Raw genomic sequence first — 20,670 nt, forward strand, 5'->3', positions numbered from 1 at the left:
TATTTTCTGAAGCCATGACCTAACTCTGTGCTTAAAACAGAGTTTGTAGTCTCTGTACGAGGTGTATGCCTGGCGTCACCGTATTTGCAACGGATAACACCTCGCTGTAGTTTCAGCTGTAGACGGCTGTTGGGATAATAAAATCATGTATTTTCCGTGTCCTTATTTAGTCGTTTAGAAACAGTTGAAATAACGAGTTGGAATGTCAAGCTCTGTGGTTCATTTTCTGTCTTTATTTGTAAGTCAATACAGCATTTTTGGATCAAGTCGGAACTGTTGCACACCTATAAAAACAAATACACAAACATCTTAACAAATAGCATTTTTCCCCACCCTAAAAATAATGTCAGGTTAAATAAGCATTAAAATGTGTAAAATACTACATTCTGTGAAATGGGATAGTGTAGCGAATAACAAATTGAAAAGGCAGCCTATACAAAACAAGTATAAACATTTGTCACATTCATTATTTTCAAACCGCATTAGCAAAAAACAAAATATATTTTTATTATGCATAGAAACTTTTTTTTTTACAAGAATGTGGAACTAGGAACTCTAAGAATCAAACATCAATAATCTCTTTATGATGACTGATTCTTATAAATATGTGGCGTCCAACCCTGGTTCCAAAGGGGACAGTCTCAGCTTAATTGGAACAATTGTTTTCTTGGGGAGTGAATGTGCTTTTCTGATCCCTGGTTCAACAGTACAAGACTAGTGTCTGACACTCCTGTCCTCAGCCCATTACCGTCTGACTGACCAGTTTAATCCTCTCCCAGCACTTTGGGGGTCTGCTGTGTTAAAAGACACCTGGAAAACCTGACAACACGCAGGACCAGGACTGGGGTCCCCTGGAAGAAGCAGTTCAGTCCTACATTAGATGGCGCCGCAGGGCTGTGGCTCTTGAGGACAGGTGTGTCCTTCCAGTGCAGACAGTGAAAGACAGTGATGAAGTCAGAGACAGTAAAGGCTCCCAAGGACCCGCTGAGACTACAACATGTGCAGCTTCGAGAGAGAGAGAGAGGGAGGGAGGGCATCAGCGTTTCAGTTCCATTTTGGCCACAGTGGCCCGGTGGACTTCATCCGGTCCGTCTGCCAGGCGCAGGGCCCGTGCCCAGCTGAAGAACAGAGCCAGCGGGTAGTCGTTACTCAGGCCCGCTGCTCCAAATGCCTGCAGAGCAAAGCAGCAGACAAAATGGTTTAATTCGGGGCTCATTCACTTCAGCAGACATCGCTGATGCATCTGGGAGACGACTGCCTCACCGCCGAGACATCCAAATTAACAAAAACCACTCTGCCGAGAGAGTATGTGCATCTCATTCTAAACCACCTGTTAATACCTCTGGTCTTCTCAACCACCGCGAAAGAAGAAAAACAGCGACTAAGGGAAACGTCAGATCATTCATCTCATCGACGGCTTTAACACTTCACTTCCTGGAAGGCCAAGGTTGACTATAGTCTACAAAAACACGTACTAAAAGGAAAAAAAAATTAAGAAAATATTTTCTACCCAATCAAGGGCTCATTGCTAGGATTTCTGTTTAGCAAGAGCAACAAACAATGTCTATTAGCATTGCCTGTTAGCTGGAGTAATCAGCACTTAGCCAAGAGGAGGAAAGGCTAATGAGCGAGTGAGTGAGTGGAATTTCCTTGGCATCGCTAGAGAGGAAGGAATGTAGGCGTGGAGGGGCGTGACGAGGAGGAGAAGAGGCAGGTCAGGGAGAGTGGAGTGAACAGACGGGCAGAAAGAACAAGCTTCTGTTGTCATTCTGTTACCTGCTAGAAAGCCAGATCCTACAGTGTTTGCAAACACTCCCATTCTGGAATGATCGGCGTGAAGCAAAGGGATGAAAGAAGACTGGCAGAATGCTCTTCCTAATTCATACTTGATGTGGATTCAGATACAGTTTGTAAACTACTGACGTCTGCAGAGAATTAGGAACCTTTCTGCCTTTTTAGTAAACATTCCCATTTCACAGACCTTCATTATACTCTTCCATTTTTCTACTAAGAGTACAAGCTTTCAATTTTCTTGCTGTTTATGTCGCCTGATGCCAGCACTACGACGCTTCAACAAAGGGCGCCTGGATGTCAAAAATGAGATCCACACAAAATGAAACGGACATGGGTTTCTTTGGGATTCATTAGGCTACAGTCAACCCAGTGATGAGACTTTGATGTTGGATGGCGATGCCGTGCTGTACCTGGATGGCCCGGTCGATCACCTTCTGAGCCATGCTGGGTACCACAGCTTTGATCATGGCAATCTCAGGAGCAGCCACCTGTACAAGGGGACAACGGTCAGGTTCATGGGGGGTGGGAAATCAGTCTGCTTTTTGCAAAACATTTTTTAAAGAATATACTAACAAATGTACAAATTTCACTGTGAAAAAGAGAAGTGCTGTACTGTTGTTTCTAATCGTAATGAATTAGAAGCCCAAATAGAATTAGATTATTGAAAGCCTGTGCAAAAGCTAAACTTTTGGGAAGATCACACCATTTTTTACATAATATGGTGCAGGCAAACTAAAGAAACTATTTGTCTTTCAGCTACAAACATGCTACAACATTCCCAAATGACAGTGGGTGGATTAGTCAGCTGTCATTTGCAGTTGATGAAAGGAACAGTGAGACAGTAAGTGAGTTTTTAAAATGAATGATTGTTCCATTTCATGTCAACTACACTGCATGGGATGGGCAGAGCCTAAGTTCAGTACAAACATTGTTCTCAGTTAGGAAAATGACCAAAGTAATTTTCCCTGGTGTGAAACTGCCTGTCCACTTCATTTACTGCACCATGGAATGGATACATTTCCCCCCAACAAAAACAGAGGGCCCAGATTTGACAATATTCCATTACATCCTTAGCTTTATTTTATTATTAGCCTATTAGCTTGGAACTATTACTAAAATCTCTTTTGCCCAAGCACAGCGGCCTGTCTCAGTGTTACTGCAGTGTTGGCCCACCTTGTTGCCCACAGTGTCCATGAGGTGTGCTGTCTTCAGCACCAGCAGCCTGGCCTGCTCTATCTCCAGGCGAGACAGGCCGATGTCAGCCAGGATGGTGCCCTGCTCCGCCAGGGGCTTGCCAAAGGCCACTCTCGTCTTCACCTACCAACAAAAACAGGAGTACCGCCCAGAACAGCAGTACACACGGATGAAATGGAAAACGTCCTGCATTTACAAGGCATTATGTTTCTTAGATGAGTAGCAGGAGAAAGTAATGTCTTATAAGTTATACCAAAGGCTAAGTCCATTAGCTGCCTGGTTAAGTGAAAAAGGTCTGAATTTTCGAACTACAGATGGGGCGAGATGTCATGGTGCAGGCCCTGCCCTGCCCTGCAGCCGGTACCTGTTGAGATGTGGTGTGTGTGTGGGCAAGGGGCAGGCTGTGAAGCTTAACAGTTATATCACACTTCACTGTTCTTCACTTCACTGTCTGCCTTCCTGTTCCCTTGAAGACAGAGCACACTTTAACAAAACTGAACAGGTATGTAGGAGGGGCAAGTGGGAAATGTGGACTACATTCTCTCACATGTGCGCACCCCATTACGGCTTCTATGGCCACCATTAAACTCTCCATGTTTAGGTTCTCCTTCTGAAACTTCTAAGGTCTGAAATTGTGTTTTCATAGTTCCTACTGATCCACGACAGGGTCAGCTGATGAGAACTGTTGAGCAACATTGGGGACCTAATAAGAGCAGTTCCAAACGAGAGGAGGCTGTTCAGCCCATCAATCACTGCTTGCAGCCATTTGTCATCAGTTACAACACTCTGTCACTGGCCCGGCGCCAGCGACGATCTCATCCAGCCGTGCTCTTGCAAATAATTCTGATGTATGAGAAAATTTGTTGACGTCTAAAATGTTGCCGGTGGGCCCTCAGAATTTATCAGTGGGATGCATAATGAAACCAGGAGCACCGAAAAGCCTAGCCTGCTGCCGCTAGCGAAGACGCCCCAGCCCTTACCCTCTCCTTCATGAGCTCCAGGGCCCGCTCCGCGTGTCCCACCAGCCGCATGCAGTGATGGACCCGGCCCGGCCCCAGGCGGCCCTGCGCGATCTCGAACCCGCGGCCCGGCCCCAGCAGCAGGCTCGAGCGGGGAACGCGCACGTTCTCGAACACCAGCTCCGCGTGGCCACCTGTCAGGGCAGCACACGGCACAGACCACGATCGCCTCGTTTCCAAGACCGAGGCAAAACAAACTCCTCCTTATAAACCACCGCGTTTGCTGACTTTTTATTTTACGGGTTATTTTTCACAACACTCAAAATATTTGAAAAGACTCAAAGACTGATTTTCTTTCTCCATGTAAATTTTAGCACATTTTTCAAAATGAGGATGAGGACAAAAGACACTGTCCCTTCCTTTCCTAGGACTGCACCTTGCTACAACTGCCAGTTTCACAGATTAACATCTTCGGATCGCTTTCAAACAGCCTAAACATGATAGTTTACATTTCTAAGGCTGGGGAGGCATGTTAGAACTGAGCAACTTTGCAGCACATGACCATCATGGGATCCACACTGACAGCTAAAGAGACAGATCACCCAGACAATTTCCAGTCATCTAGTCACTCTTATGACTTCACATGGTGAAGAAACATACTGGATGCTTTGAATCTCTTAAATGAAAACCAAGGATTTTGGCATTACCGAAACGCGACAGGAAACATTTTTTAATGGTAAAGTTTTGCACAGCTAACATACTGTACTGACATTTGGTATGTTTGTGATATACAGCAAGTAAAAGGCAGAGTTTGCCTTCCATTGATTTTTAGGAGAAACATCTGTGTGGAGCAGCACGACATGGTACTTCCTCTGAGGATTTTACTTTTCTCTTTATCTCCAGGTGCTCCAGTTTTCTCCCATCTCCCAAAGACATGCTGCCTAGGTTAATTAGTGTCTCTGGTTTAAATGAATTCTCATCATATGCTATATAAATACAGTATATATTTGAACATTGCTGTTAACACACTACCTAACCATAACTCCACTTCTAACCCCGATTAATTTTTAATAGAGCTTATCTTATTTCACAATTTTAAGTGCCTTGCAATGTGAGACTTTGTTTTACCTTTGATCGCAGGTAATAGTTCATTCCAGGTTTTGGAGTGCTACTTGTAAAACAGATACAGAGTTCTGGGGTACAATGTTTGGAGAAAGATGGAGATATCAATGAATCAGGTTCCCATGTAATTAGAGACTCCATTCACCAGGGGTATTGATCTATAACATGAAAACCAGACCAGATCTGCATGCCTTAGATATGCACAGTGCATGATGATTAATGATCACCAGCCCATGTTGTTTAAACATGATCTGTGCCTCCTTACAGCAGACATTAGCTGACAGGGCTCACACGGTACATTCAGCATGGCCCTAAAGCTAAATCTGGACATTTCATCTGATCAGCAGTGACCGAGACAGACTGTAGCCAAGCATTTGCCAACAAGCACTGTGCCTGACTGGCAGGGCGGGCCGTCATACACTGTACAGTAAGGAGGCTGTCCATTCAAACTGCCGTTGATCTGGAAAAAGAATCTAGATGATAAGTTAGGGAGGACTTGCAATTATGATTTTTTTTAAATGTGCATGATAATATCAAGCTTCCACAAATATACCGGTGTTTATCAGTACCATACTACTCTCTGTTACAGTGCATTATATTGTGAAACACTAGAGATAAGGGAAAAAAAGATAAAAACATGATTTCTTATCAGATAACACTAACTTTTCAGAGAAATTTAAAGACATAGCATGCATTATGTAACTGACAAAAGTAAATCGTTAATAGTACAATTGATAATGGTACAACAGCTCTGTAATGTGCAAGTAAAAACGTCCCTGACTGTGACTGTAAGGAAGACTGTGTATTAAAGCAAAAGTGCTTTATGTTCATTCTCAGCAAAATATACAAAACCAACACTTCCAAATTATGACAATCTGTGGGAATCAGGACAGCTTATGCTGAAATAAGCATCATACAGTAATTTTGTTTTCAGTTGGTAAGTTGTGCTGTTATGTCATGTGGCCAAAATGTTAATTAATGTTTTCCCATTCAAAATAAGTACCTGTCCTTTTCCCTCGAACTTCTTTAACCTTCTCGGATTACGGTGAGCCTGAGCCCAACCCAGCAGGCACAGGCCACAGGGTGGGGCTACACTCTCGATGAGACACTGTAATAGTTATGAAACAAGTACATTCCTGGCTAGACCAATATCCCACCTGGAGCATCTTCCCCTCCGTAGACCGAGAGAGGGCGCACAACCCTCACTCCAGGAGTATCCATGGGAACCAAGATCATGGACTGCTGCTTGTGTTTGGGAGCACTGGGGTCGGTCTTTCCCATGAAAACACACAGCTTACAACTGGGGTTCAAGGCTCCTGTGGAATTAAGGACTGGTCAGCAAAAAGGCTCATCACGTGCCATCTGCAGATGAATGAATAACGGTTTTAGAGGAGTTAATAATCATCTCATGTTGCACAGATTTGGATTAAGTGTCATTGGATGCAAAGCTCAAACACTAACTCAGGGAGGATAGTTTATTTAATTATATTATGTCAGATGAATAAATACTCAATTTGGTATAGCTGCTGCACCATAAAGCAAAAAAAATGTATTCTAAAAGTCTTTTTTATCAATATTGACTTCCTCATTCTTCATATTAATCAAAATGGAAGTATAAGATTCAATAAAGTGTGCACATAAATTAGTTTTACCGTAAAGGAACTGTTTTCAAATATGGTACTGAATCACAGCTCAATCACCTAATAAAATATTTCTACAGAGCAACTATAACTGAGGCACTAGGATTATGGCAATATAGAAACTGGAAGCATTTCTGACCTGATGTCCACCACTTATGTCCATTTAGAATGTAGTAGTCCTCGTCCTCTATTATTGACGCTTCAATGTTCGTGGCATCTGACGAAGCAACCTGTCATTCAGAAAAGCAACAGCTCTCAAGATCAACAGCTCATCAACAAAGAATTTCAAAGTGCTTCCCTGTTGTAACCTCTTGAGGATGCAGGTGTAGTTCTATTAAATCATTTGAAGCCTAAAGCTCTCTGACATTCACCTAGTGTACATCGTTATCCACTGCATTTATATGCTGTTTTGTTTATGCCCAATACGGGAGTTATGGATGGAATTTCAGATTATTTCAAATATTCCAATGGTTGTACATCCTGAACCATACAGCACCAGTAATGCGAGAGACAAGCAGCAATTAAGGCTTATTTCTGTTCTGTCCAGGAGCCTGTGAGGTTATTTATTAGAATGGGCATGAAAATCTGGATTAAATCAAAACACTCGGTGGGTATCTGCAAATAAGAAATGAACATGCTTTGTTTGCCAAACTTTCCTCTCCCCCCCCCCCCATCAGATTTTTTCCTGACACCTGAGGTTTATCATTTGTGACTGATTACCAGGTCAATTTTGATTTCAATTCCTATATCACTGGTGTTACATCTTAAAAACCTCCTGCTCCATTACAAGCCTACTGTACGTCTAGGTTAACCTTTTACGTGTACAAGACAATCTGAGGAAAAACCCTGAAGAAATAATTCACCTGCGGCTCCGTCATGGCGAAGCAGGAGCGGATGGTCCCACTCAGCAGGGGCGTGAGCCACTCCTCCTGGTGTCGCTGCGTGCCGTAGCGAATGAGCACCTCCATGTTCCCGGTGTCCGGGGCGGAGCAGTTGAACACCTGCGCACACACCGGGACAGGGTCACGCACAGGCCTCCGGCGAGGCGCTCGGCAGATCCCACCAGTAACACCCCCGGGCCTACGAGCCGATATCCCAGCCGTGACATCTAAAAGACCCGATCCTGTACACACACAGCCTGCGTGTTTGTCAGGTGTACGACTGCTCCGTCAGTTCATTCCTGCATGCCGGATCTCGGCCACCGACAGCGCGCGCCCCGTTTAACCACGTCCGGCAAGCGTTGCTCAGAGGTGGCGCTCAAGCGGAGGACGGGGATGAAAGGGACGTAGAAGACGACAGCGAGATGAGGAAGGAAGGAACAGCAGCTGCGACACAGCGAAGCCAGGGGGGCTGGCCGGCCTCACCTCCGGGGCGTACAGCGAGCGGCCCATCAGCTCGCACAGGTGGGCGTACTGGAGGTTGGTCAGGCCCACCCCGAACTGCGCCAGGGGGTCCAGCTCCAGGGGGATGAAGAGGTTCCACAGGCCCGCCGCTCGCGCCGCCTCCTGGAGACACAGCCACACGCGTCACAGCCCAGCGGCACCCGCGGGGGCCTTCAACACGGCGGCCGACTCGTGGGAAATAACGCACCGACGCCAACAACAACGAGGATTTTAATTTTGATCTAGACAGATATGATCAAATATTGTTTTTAGTTTATTTTAGTTTTGAGCAGGATGGGGCTTTCATTACCAGGGATTAAGAGTCATGGCGTAGTCAGGTGTAGAGCCATGTGATCTCACAGAAGAGAAGAATATTTTCCATATTGTTTTCTCAGAAGATCAGACGGCACTATACCTGCACTATAGCAGCACCATATCCAGTGTCCAACTGCACACGCAAACACTTTTTTTTCCCCAATCCGTTATTTGACAAGCAGAAATAAAAAAGGAGTGCTGCGGAGTGAATAGAAAACAAGGAAATAAAGACTGTATAAATCATTTCTAAGTCCACGGCAAAGGTCCCGAGTTTCTGGGCCTCCCTTGTGGCTCACATTGGAAAGGCATTCTCCTGAGCAGAGGCTGAGCTCTACCACTCCAACGTCACGGGTTCGAGTTTGGGCCAGGTCGCCGGCCAACTTTAACTAGGCTTCCCTAGGCGGGGTCAGGAGACACGCGACTCGCAGGGGGAGGAGTCAGGAGACACGCGACTCGCAGGGGGAGGAGTCAGGAGACACGCGACTCGCAGGGGGAGGAGTCAGGAGACACGCGACTCGCAGGGGGAGGAGTCAGGAGACACGCGACTTGCGGGTACGTGGGTCGAATTAGTAGTTGCAAGCTGAGATGTGACAAACACCCAACACGCCATTCCAGAATAGGGTGGACTAAAATAAAATAAATACATGCCTTTTTTTTAAAAAAAAAGAAACGGTCCTGAAGGTCTAACGACAGTGGCCGCAGTTCTGTACCTTCAGCTGCTCCACGACGGGGTGAGTGGTCCATCTCTTCTCGGACACCTGGTGGTCCCGCAGCTCCTGCTCCACGGGCAGGATCCGGGCGCTGATGAAGCCCTGCAGGCGGCCATACAGCTCCTGGACCGGGGGCGGCAGGCCCTCAGGGGAGATGATTAGCTGGCCTGGGGCGGGACGAGAGGAGCTGCAGCTGCCGAAGGCCCTGCGGGGTCCTGCTCCTGGGTTTCCCACCGGGACGGACTTGAAGATGCGGAAGCCCTCCTTCACGGCGAAATCCCACGCCAGCTCTGCCATCTGCTCGGCCAGTTCCCCCGTGCTGGCGGCGTCGGCAGAGCTGGCCTGCCCTGTTTAGGGAGACAGAACCGATTACCCACCCAGCTCACAGCCTTTGCTTCTCCCAATTCAGGGTCGCAGGGGAGCCCGAAGCCATCCTTTTCAAGCAATGGGCGCCAGGCAAGCCCTCCGAAGTGTGAACTCCCCCGCACAGCCCCCAGAGCAGGCGCCTGAGGGCCCGGAGGGTCTCACCGTACCTTTGAGGTGGCGCTTGTAGACCCCCTGCAGGATGGCGGCCACTCGGAAGAGGGAGAAGGCCATGTACGTGTTCCAGCTGTCCAGGCGCTCCAGGCCCATGTGGCTGCTGTACAGGGAAAAGATCTCCTCCGCGCTGGGGATCCCAAGCTCCGCCAGATCACACTGGCTGATCCCTGGAAAGCACAGCAAACCTCTGGATGTAACAATGCCTTCCCCAAATCCCCGTGCTTCCCATCTGTTGTGAGCCAGATCAGGCGGACTCCACCCCGGTGACACGTACCCTTGAGAACTGGGAAACCAGAAGGCAGAAAGTGTGCCAGGCAGCTGTAAGCCAGATCAGAAATGGGGTCCCCCAACGTTGAGAGTTCCCAGTCCAGGACAGCCAGGACCTCCGGTTTCTCCGGGTGAAAAATCAGGTTATCCAACCTGGACATGAAAAGGAAGGGAAGACAGGATGTCTTAGCATCTTGTTACAAAAGATGTACTGCACACTGTTTATCGAATCTCTGCCAACATTCTCCCCCCCCATCAGAGGCCTTTTGGTATAGGCTTATATAGAATTACTTAAGAATATTACACAAGTCAGTTTTCTTTATCCTAACAGCGAGATGCACACCTTGCTTTGTCAGTCATGCTGAACTGTTTAATGTAAATCAACTTCCATAAAATAAAGAAATATCCAACGACCGAAACCAGAACAGTTGGTAACTAACAATGTATATATTAATATGTGCAACAATTTTATCAAAGTACTGGTACTTTCTTTTGAGCTTTTTTCTTTTAATTTAGCAAGCTAGTCCTGCGCTGTTTCGTCTCCCAACAGCAACTATCACCAGAAAAGCACCTTTAGGAAGAATGTTTCTTCACGTTCAACACTGGATAGCTTTAGCTTCACAACACAAAGAGACACCTCCTATAAGCTACCTCCCGGAAACAATAAAGTGCTTTTCCCTTTTAATAAGGAACACTCCCGCCTGGGATCAGGGATGCGAGGTGCAGGGCAGCGGGGAGCAGAGTGGCGCACCTGAAGTCCCCATGCACCACCGCCGTCCTCTCACTGCGGGGCAGGTGCCGTGGGAGCCACTCCATCAGCCTCTCCATGGCTGGGATCCGGCGTGTCTCGCTGGCTCTGTACTGCTTCGTCCAGGTCTGCACCTGCCGGGCCACGTAGCTGCCTGAGGGGCAGGGAGACGCAGAGAGAGCATCAGAGCGCGAGGGCAGGGGAGATACAGTACAGCCACTAGCCAAGTTCCCCTCTCTAACAGCTGAAGCATCCGAGATTCCAATGCTCCTTCTGACTTCTGACCTTAACGCACTGGACCACAGTCATGGTGACACCCATCGCTGCACAATAATAGAAAATAAGAGACAATTTTCTGTTTTAGGGCATCTGTAATGACCAGGCGGTCAGAACATCAGTTTAATGTCTTGTGGGAAGTACAACACCACCTACAGCACAGTGTCCTCTGTCAATATACCAGAATATCGGTACAGAAATTCTGATTCAGAGGGAAGAGCACCACCTACTGTCACAAAAAAAACACTTTCTAGCAGCAACTGAGCTTTCCTTAGAGATCTGCCTTCCCCTGACAAGGCCTAGCCTTGTTTAGAGTCTAAGACCTGGTGAGATCATTATATACAGTATTAATGCTCCAGTTATATTTGTATTAGGGTAATATTTGTTTCCAACTAGCCGAATACAGCAGTTAGGTGGCACTGGTTCGCTGCCTCATGGCACTGGATCCCTGGGTTCATTTCTAGACGTGGGGTGCTGTCCGTTTGGAGTTTGTATGTTCTCGTGTTTGTGGGGTTTTTTCACAGGGTGCTCAGTCCCAAGACGTACTGGCTTGTTGGAAAATTAGCCCTAGCTCATTTCAGTGTCTGTCTGTTTGTCTGCCCTGTGATGGACTGCCAACCCAAGTTCATTTACTCCTTCATTCTCTGTTCTACAACAGAGAATCTTATTCCATCCCAGGAATGAAGGCACATTTTGTAAAGTCATGTAACCAAGAGGCGAGATGCAGGACCATCCAGGTCTTGTAACAACGGGACAATCCCTGAAAGAGCCAAGTCTGCTCTTACCAGATTTCCCATAGTCCTCCAGCCCAACAGCCTTGATGTCCACGCTGTGGATCCGACAGAGGACTCGGACCATGGCTTCATACACCTCTCTCCTCTCCTGCCTGTCCATCCCTGGCAGGGAAGGATCATGGAATATCCTCCCCGGACAGTATTCCATCAGGAAGAATGGAGTTCCAATAACGCTACACAAACACAGGAGATGTGAATGGTTTTGGCATGTTGATAGACATTTTTAGAATGTGCAGTTTTAAGACTGCAGAGATGAGCACTTAAATTAAAAGATACCCGATGACATGTTTTAGACACAAACACATTTTACAAAATTACAAAGACCTCTTGATCCGACAGCCACCTATAATAAAAGTGCACACATTTGTCAGTTTTGATGTTCATTTCTCTACAATGAATTATTAACTCTTTAAATGCTTAGGTTTTACTGCAGTTGTCTTATAAATGATTTCTTTACTCATCACACTACTACTTCACAGTCTCCTTGCATTTCCCTGCAAGAAGGCTGGAAAGACCTGGATCAGTACCTGCAGCTCCTCTTACTGGTGCTCTGACAAAATGAGCTAGAAAGCAGACATTAACCTTCCTGTCATTTCAGTTTCATTGCTTACAAGATGAAATTATATAAATGAGGACATCCGTAGACTTAAAAATCAACAACAAAAGGAAAACTACCCTTATAGTCCAGAAGTATTAAGAGATTGATTCCCTTTTTACCTCATAGAAATGAAGAGAGAAAGTGCCCAGAAAGAGAAACTAAGCAGATTTCATATCTGAAGGACTTGCATCTGTCTGTACTGTATAAACCACCCACATTAGAAAAATCAAGCAATATAGTCCAAAATACACCAAATATATTTTTCCCCAAAAATGTCTAGGTTACAATTGATAGATCTAGCTGTATAATGCAGGAACCAAAACACTGTACTACACTATAAGACATGGTGTTCACCGATCCTGGTGGAATATTTCTGAAAATAGATGTACTCCTTGGATAAGAGCTAGGAGCCATTATCGCCTCACTGAAAATGCCTATCTGTCCTGTACAGCAGAAGAAGATAAAAGGTTGGCACTATCTAGCCTTCTTCTAGTTCCCTGCAGGAGTGGTTGGTCGCTGTTACTGTAGGTTAGCAGGTAGCAGAAGGGGCTGTGGGGCATGCTGCCATCACCTGGGGTCCTCGCAGAGGGCCATCACTTTGGGCACAGGAACTCCAGCGCTGCTCAGGGCCTTCAGGACTCTGCAGAACACATGACCGCAGTCTCACTGTGCTCACTGGAGCAGCATGGCATCAGAGCTCCATGAAATAATACATTTCAGTCTCCCTCTCTGTATAAAACATACCCCTGTTTGCAAACATTTAGGCACCCCTGGTCAAATTGTATGTTTCAGTGAATCAATAAGCGGAAATAAATTGACACAACCTCTGTGTGGTAGAAACTTAAACTTGTAAACTTTGCACACAGCTGTGAGTGGTGAACTATATGCTTTTCCTGGTCTTGTTTCTGTACGGCAATGAACGCTCCAGGTTCTGTGTCGGCAATGTGGGGAGTGACAGGCGGGAGAGGACTTTACCGGCTCCCTGACAGTCCTGATAAAACTGGGGCGTCATGATCAGGGAGGCAGACAGAGACAGTGTAAGAATTCACTGGACCTACAGCAGGATTCATATTTATTTTCAGCTGATCACTATGTGCATGATAACCACTGTTTCTTTTAGTTGATCAATGTTATTTCTATGAACTTCAAGCCAATGCTTGATACTTTTCATCATATATGTCTATATACTGTATACACATTTGGTGTATGCCACAATTTTGGATGGCGATGGAGGAATAGGGCAGTTAAGAATGCTGGGTTTGTCTCTGAACTGTTAGAAGCTTTGCAGCTACTGACTGAAGTAGCTGTGGTAAAGTGTAAATCACATAATAAAGAAATGTTTCCAGTAACTTATGATGAAGAACAATAAAAATATATCATAATTATAATCCAGATGATTGGGGCATTGGTGCATGGCTACAATCTGTGCTAGGAACATGGGAGGGTCTCTGGTTCAATACATATTTGTGGGTCTGGTATTATTCGTAATGATCATATTGTTAATATCCTGCTAGAAAAACATGTGGACTAAAGCTGCTGCTTTTGGCTAACTGTACGCCCTGAAGGGAACATGGGGGTCAAAACTGATTTCATGGGAAAGGTCTCTACATCTCTTATCTAGTGGCAGAACCTGATTGGTAGAACCCTATGGTTCTAAGGAGGGAATGAAGAAGATAAGAGAGACGCCTGGGAGGTGAGATAATAATATCATTTCTTGTTTTTGTAGTTTTTTGCAAACTATGCAGTCTGGTGGCTTGAAGTAGGGCTTTGTGCTCAAATATATATAAAGATGCCGCCTGTCCTTTGCACAGTAAGATAAGGGACATATATTTGGTAAGCTGGCTGTACGCCCAGAACATGAAAAGAACTAACTGTTGTCTAGTCTGATATAATTAATTGGCATGTGTTGCCGTCTTATAATTTGTCATAGTAACTCTTTGTGTTTTAAGGTAGAAAGGACCATCTTCAGCTACTTATTTTTTTAAGTCTGGTGGTTGCAAGCCGGACTTCCATATGCATATGAATGAAGAGACTTCTGCTTCACAGACACCTGAACTTTGTCATTTGTTTGACACTACACAAGGAAGGGTTACTTATGTACCCTATACCATTATGTAACCATACACACCATATACTGTAGTACATCATGCAAAGGTACAGTGGTACAGTGGTGGTCATGGTTATTTGAGAGTGTGGCTTTACATGACTGTTCTCTCCACCGAACCCTCACAAATCTCGAGACACTGCCGTACTGTATTACTGTTGCGGCCCTTATCTGTGGTGCATTCCAGAAACAGATTCAAGCGGCCTTCAGAAGAACAGCGAGGCGAATGCACAACAGAAAGAAGGGCAGAACAGCACACACCTGAACTCCCTCTCCACGGCGTGTGCAGAGGGCAGGAGAGCGCCCGGGGGCTTCTTCCGCAGGACCAGGCGCCGCCCCCCCGCGGTCACCAGGTACGTGGGGTTGGACTGCCCGTGGCTGAACTGCCGCACGCCGAGTGGCTCTGGAGCAGCCGAGAGCAACAGGCCATCAGGGGACAGAGAAGAAACAGCAGCCTCCCTCAGTACGCCAGGGGCCCCATGACACGCACTGCTCTGCTAGTGACGCCACTAACCTGGCTCTCAATCAGAAACCAAGATGAGGAAATCGGGGCACTCCAATGAAAGTCACGCCAATTAATATGCAAAATACACACATCACTCACGTGTCAACTCTTCAGGACTGCCCGTCAGCTAGAAGACTACTGCTAGACACACACACGTACACACACTACAGGCCAGACGCCTGAACTGACACAGACACGCACGTCCAGCCAGGAAGGTCGGAGCACCTGGGGACTCCGGGGACAAGACCTCCTGCAGGTGCTGTCCCAGCTGCTGGAGAGGGAGAGCCATCTCTGGCCTGACGGCGCGAGTGCCGGGGACAAACCCGCTCAGGGGGAAACCCAGCGTGCCCTGCAGCTCCCCTATTGCAGCTCCTGGGTCTCCAACCTGGCGGCGACAAAAACACACACGCACTGATCGCCACGACAACAAAAAACCCATCCTCATTCTGCACTCGGGTCAATTTCTCAACTGCTGCTTTTACTCGGTTAGGTTTCTTTGTGTTTTTTAACTTGTACTGCATTTCAAATCACACTGATTATTATTTTTATATATATGATTATTACTAATGTCTTCAGTTGGCTTATTTTTCTAAAGCTATTGACTTTTCTGCAACCGGGAACTTGGCTGAAGCCGAATGAAGCTCACTGATCGAGGGAACGAGACCGGTGCCCATCGGGGAACAGTCAGAGGCTGAACCCTGCGAGCTCTGCACTGCTGCCTGAGCTCTGCACCGCTGCTTGCTCCCTGCAGGCCGTCACTCGCCTTGATCGCGCGGAAGCCCAGCTGCTGCGCCGCCGTCACGTTCTGCCCCACGTCATCCAGAAACACGGACTCCTCCGGGAGCACCCCGAGGCGCTCGGCACACAGCCTGTAGATCCTGGGGTCAGGCTTGCACATCCCTTCAATACAGGACTCCACAACCTGCAGGAAACAGGAGGACCGACACGGTCAAGACCAAACCCCACACTCCCCCCTTTTCTAGTGAAGAGCTTCTACTTAGGAAAGAAGGAAAACCAAATATTTTAAACAGGAATCCCATGACAGAAGCAGGTGAGGAACGTTTCTAGCATCTCTTTCTTGCTTTGAGTCTGAAAGAGAGTTCATGTCTTTGGAACTAGGGTTGTGAAACTGTCAAATCCAAACAATGAGAATAAAGAAATGTTTCCCAAGGCTTCTGCTCAGATTAATTAATTGATTGAAACAAACAAGCAGGAGCAAGGCAGAAGCCACAGAAAACCCTGGGGCTTTGGGGACTGGAGACTTTGTTTTTAACAGGAAAGGCTAGACGCACCACACTGAACTGGGATCGGTCCACAGGGAGGAAGGTCTGCCCGTCGTGCAGGAAGAAGTTGTTGCTCAGGACGGCCGTCTTCAGGCCCTCGGCCCGGATGCACTGGATGGCCTCGGTCATAGCCGGCAGCTGCTGGGCCATGTGTCCCGTCATGAGCTCAGCAAGGAAGAGGTCCACTGGGACAGAGCAGCCAGCCTGGGACACAGAGGGCAGGAAAATGTGTGCTGAAGAGGCAGGTGACCTACTGCACCTAGATCAGCTAGAAATATTTGGATTGTCCTGAGTACTGTATATTACAAACAGTCAACAGATAGAGGTACCAATAATTTCCACTAGAATTTCAATGGTTATGCAGTGAAATATCAATTTATAAAGGAATTGGGCTCTAGGCGCTTTACAAAACTTAAAAGACCAACTCAGAGCCGGACAATGTAATTTTACCCATTTGCAACTTTCTTCTATTCTTTACAGCCTCTTCCCAGACAGGCTCCTCTTCAGCGAGTGCATGGCCACCACATTCCCGAGTCCAGCGGATCATCAGGCTTGAGCCTGTCCTGGCTTCTATAGCGTTTAGAGTAGAACACTGCTCTGCCCTGGATGGGATACTAGTCCACTGCAGGGTTACCCTCAGAAACTGGGGCACTGCTGGGTGCACTGGAGCATCTGGGGGTAAAGTACCTTGTTCAAAGGTACAACTGCAGCATCCTCAGCTTTCCAGTAGGGGGTCTGGAGCCCTAACCCCTGCTCTACGCTGCTCTTTCATATCTCATTTAATAGGATATAAAACATTTCCCACTTACTATCTCTGAACACTCTTTTCCAAAAGCATCAGGGAATTCCGCTGCGCTCATCTCTCCTGTAATGAACCTCTTCCACGCGCTGCTCTTGTCTCCCAGTCTCATGGCTTGGGCTATAGTGCCAACAGGCACAGCATGACGCAGCTCCAGCTCTGGAGACAAGAAAGGACAGGCTGTGCTAAACTGAACGGACTAACTTTGTGGATGCCTTATTCTCCTAGCAGAACCCGAATGTTTGGATAACAGAATAATCCAGCTTCACGCCAAGTTAAAGTCGCACTCACACCAGGGCCAATTTTCCCAGAAGCTGACTAACCTGCTAGTACGTCTTTGGACTGTGGGAGGAAACCCACACAAACCGGGTGAGAACATACAAACCCCACACAGACAGCATCCCGGGTTGAGAATCGAACCCAGAGCCCCAGAGCTTCAAGGCAGCAATTTTGATCACTGCGCCATCATGCTGCCCTCTTTTATATCTATCTATTTTCTAATTGCTTCATCCAGTTCAGGGTCGCAGGGGAGCTGGTGCCTTTTCTGGCAAGCAAAGGGCAGAAGGCAGGGAATGTCACACCATTACAGTGTAAAATGTTTCGTTTCAGATAAGTTAAAGGTTTCAGTAAGCTACAGGGAAGGTCACAAGGACTAAGTCAATTTGTGTGACTGTTCCAAGAAACCTTTTTTGGGACAGATTAAAAACTCAACAACAGGGACAGACAAAGGTGGGCTGAACTGTGTAAAATATAGCCTTAGTAAAAAGCCTGAAGTACTAATCAAGGGGCACACAGTGGGGCAGACAACCCTGGGACCGGACAACCACAATCCAGCAGGTTTATGGATCTAAATCAACTGAAACATTTTGTATTGGCCACATACTGTATCAATTAGGCTGCCAGGTTATTTTGATTTAATACTAGACTTTCTAGTTAGAACAAACACAGTACATCACTTCGCCACCAGTAGGAGTTAGTTCTCAAAAGAAAAACTATTAATCTCATTTTACGAGCCTTATAAATATTATCGGGAGAGGATATCCAAATGTTTCAAGATGCCTCCATAGCTCATACATCTGCTCAACTTGCGCTGAAGGAGGTGCAGTCTTGCTCGGATCTCTGTGGGCGATTGAACATGTGAAATGTACGAGGCAGCCTGGCTAAAATAGTTCAAGAGGCAAACCTTAGCTCTTTGAATTGCAATCCGCGTTTCTTGCGCTACAATCAAAAATATTTCCCTCGAAAAGCATTTTCTTCACCCACCTGCTGCATTCTTGTATGGAGACGGCAGGAGCACACCTCCCATGTCGAAAATGACAGCTTTGTACGTCCGGACATGTGCCCCACCCTTCACAGAAGCTTGTCTGAGTGGCCACTGCACAGAGCCCAGCTTCTCCAAGCTTCTGAAGAACGGCGAGGAGCACCGGAGCAGCCGGGCAGCACACATCACTGGGCTTTCTGCATTAGTAGATGACAGAGATTGTTACATATAATATGCATTATAAAAAGGAATATAATAGGGGCCAATTTGAGAGCCAAAGAAGGTTCAGAATAAATCAGATACAGCCAACCCTGGACCAGAAGGTGTTTTATATCATCCTTAAAGCATCAGTTCATGAATACTTGCGAAAATATAGTCAATAGCACCCAGTAACTCACAGCTGGCAGCCCACTGAAGCTCAACAGGTGTGAGCCTGGTCAGTACCTGGATGGGAGACCTCCTGGAAAAGCTAAGGTTGCTGCTGGAAGAGGTGTTAGTGGGACCAGTAGGGGTGCTCACCCAGTGGTCTGTGTGGGTCCTAAAGCCCCAGTAAAGTGATGACGGTACTATACTGTAAAAAAGGTACTGTACTTTGAATGAGATGTAATATCAAGGACCTGTCTCTTCATTGTCATTAAAAATCACAGGGTGTTTCTCAAATTGCCCCCTGGCCTTAACCAATTATGGCCTCCTAATAATCCCCATCTCTGAACTGGCTTCATCTCTCTGCTCTCCTCCTTTTTTACAGGTGTACAGTATTCATATTTCCATATCAAAAGGAAGCTCTCGGAAGATAGAAATTATAAGCCTGACAGACATGCTAAGCTGGTTCTCCAGGACCTGGGCTTCACCCCTCTCTGGAACAGATTTCCCCACCTCCTATCTTACTTCAGGAAACCAGGTGGATTTAATTCCAGGGTTCATCCTCACTCCTAGTGCCAGAGACCCCCAGCATGTCAGGTTTCATAGCAAACCCAAACCCCACCACCACCACCTAGAACTACAGTCACAACACAAAAGGAAGGAATTCAGACCCATCCTTCTGACCTTGTCAGAGAACCGATGACTCCTGGAAGACACCTGTGCCACAGTCATGAGGGCAGGGAGTCACCAGACCCTGCTCAGCAGCCATAAACACATTTACACAGAGGAATATTAGACAATTGCTAAACTAATAATACTGCTTCATTTCTGGAAAGCCACACAACACTTTAATAAAATTCCCCAAACTTAAATGTTTTTTTTAGTATTCCTAATGAAATAATACTGTATATTCTTGTCTTTACTTACTTCCTAAACTACAAAGACTCGCCAACATTAAGCAACATTAAGTATCACCCGCAAGGAAACGGACGACTGATCCGAATTCTTTAGGGATTGGGGTATCGAGCAAGAATCATGTCAAAAAAAGTAACGGATAACTAAAATGCTATTTAGAGTAAAAAGCAGCAGCGAACACTTATTCAGCAAATATTTAACGCTCAGTTTATACATTCAGTTCTTTCTATATAGGTGAAACGTTAATACGTTGTACTGTCACAACACGATCTATTTAGTGAATCAGAAAAAGCAAATAACTTCTTAGTCGTCCAGTAAGTTTGCTATTAATACAGAAACGTCGCCGTATTCTTAAACTACGTTTCAGTGTTAAAGTTGGATTTAAACTCTGCACTTCAAACGCGACAGAATTTCACTATCATGTTTTTATTTATTGTGTTACGAAGTTCAAAAAGGTTTAGGCAGTTAATTTTCAGTCTACAAGACGATGTTAGTCAGGCTAAAACAATTTAAAGTAACAAATCATTTACAATATTACAGCGTGCTTTCTAGTTTTGTTTTGCAGCACGTGTAATACAGGTGTAGCAGAAGAGAATAACGACTTTTTAGTATAATCTATATTAAATAGCAGCGTAGCTTGTTAAAGCAAGAGTTCTCTTCCTGATCTCAGTGCTGCATTCACATTCATTTAACACGTTTTGCCAAGTTGTCAAAACATGCATCGCTTAATTTCCTAACGTCAGACGCTCCACTTACATGTCTTGTTTACTGTAACACTACAGGGCGGTTGATAGACATCCCATGTCCAGACTTTGCTCGGCGATTAACTGGAATTGCAGAAATGCATGCCCCCAGCTGTCTTTATGGGATAGCGCTGGCCGTGACCCCCGTCACATGACGAGGGAGCGCTTCTGCACGCTTCTCTAGGTGCAGCTCGCTGTTCCGCTTTCAATACGAGGGTTTCGAATACTTTTTTTAAAAACAAGGTATCGCTTTATTTATGTATTTTATTTAGATTCGCGGGGGATGTTTCCTTGTGAAGTATTTAAATTTCTGTCCTCCCTTGTTTGTATCCCTGACATGAAAACCTGGATGACTCCA

At 46.1% G+C, this 20,670-nt stretch overlaps 1 protein-coding gene across 3 annotated transcripts; it reads right to left on the reverse strand.

The window, feature by feature from the left end:
• Window positions 1-213: 213 nt before the first annotated feature.
• On the reverse strand, window positions 214-20,444 carry LOC102683148 (acyl-CoA dehydrogenase family member 10). 3 transcript variants are annotated; one of them, XM_015366157.2, is made up of 22 exons: window positions 20,326-20,444; window positions 19,339-19,408; window positions 18,294-18,488; window positions 17,041-17,189; window positions 16,241-16,435; window positions 15,712-15,870; window positions 15,150-15,333; window positions 14,705-14,846; window positions 12,911-12,979; window positions 11,733-11,914; window positions 10,675-10,825; window positions 9,931-10,076; window positions 9,650-9,823; window positions 9,117-9,463; window positions 8,074-8,214; window positions 7,573-7,710; window positions 6,849-6,939; window positions 6,227-6,385; window positions 3,969-4,141; window positions 2,968-3,111; window positions 2,205-2,282; window positions 214-1,171 (listed from the first exon to the last, which is right to left on the reverse strand). In XM_015366157.2, exons 3-22 carry the CDS (start codon window positions 18,475-18,477, stop codon window positions 1,037-1,039), a joined length of 3,141 nt encoding a protein of 1,046 aa, XP_015221643.2. In that variant the 5' UTR covers window positions 18,478-18,488; window positions 19,339-19,408; window positions 20,326-20,444; the 3' UTR covers window positions 214-1,036. The 3 variants fall into 3 exon arrangements, with proteins under 3 accessions (XP_015221643.2, XP_015221642.2, XP_015221644.2); XM_015366156.2 differs by lacking the exon at window positions 19,339-19,408 and having other exon boundaries at window positions 20,326-20,443; XM_015366158.2 differs by lacking the exon at window positions 19,339-19,408 and having other exon boundaries at window positions 15,174-15,333; window positions 20,326-20,442.
• Window positions 20,445-20,670: the final 226 nt, after the last annotated feature.

The sequence above is a fragment of the Lepisosteus oculatus genome, chromosome 22 (assembly GCF_040954835.1).
Source record: "Lepisosteus oculatus isolate fLepOcu1 chromosome 22, fLepOcu1.hap2, whole genome shotgun sequence".
NCBI classification, from domain to species: Eukaryota; Metazoa; Chordata; class Actinopteri; order Semionotiformes; family Lepisosteidae; genus Lepisosteus; species Lepisosteus oculatus.

Bases quoted from the DNA above. Each gene is read 5' to 3' on its own strand.
- LOC102683148 (XM_015366157.2), bottom strand. From the start codon at position 18,477: ATGTGTGCTGCCCGGCTGCTCCGGTGCTCCTCGCCGTTCTTCAGAAGC. The intron at 10,077-10,674 runs GTGCGCCACTCT...TTTCATGTCCAG, and splicing joins GTGGTGCATGGGGACTTCAG to GTTGGATAACCTGATTTTTC. The intron at 4,142-6,226 runs GTGGGATATTGG...CTGCCCTGACAG, and splicing joins CGGAGGGGAAGATGCTCCAG to GTGGCCACGCGGAGCTGGTG.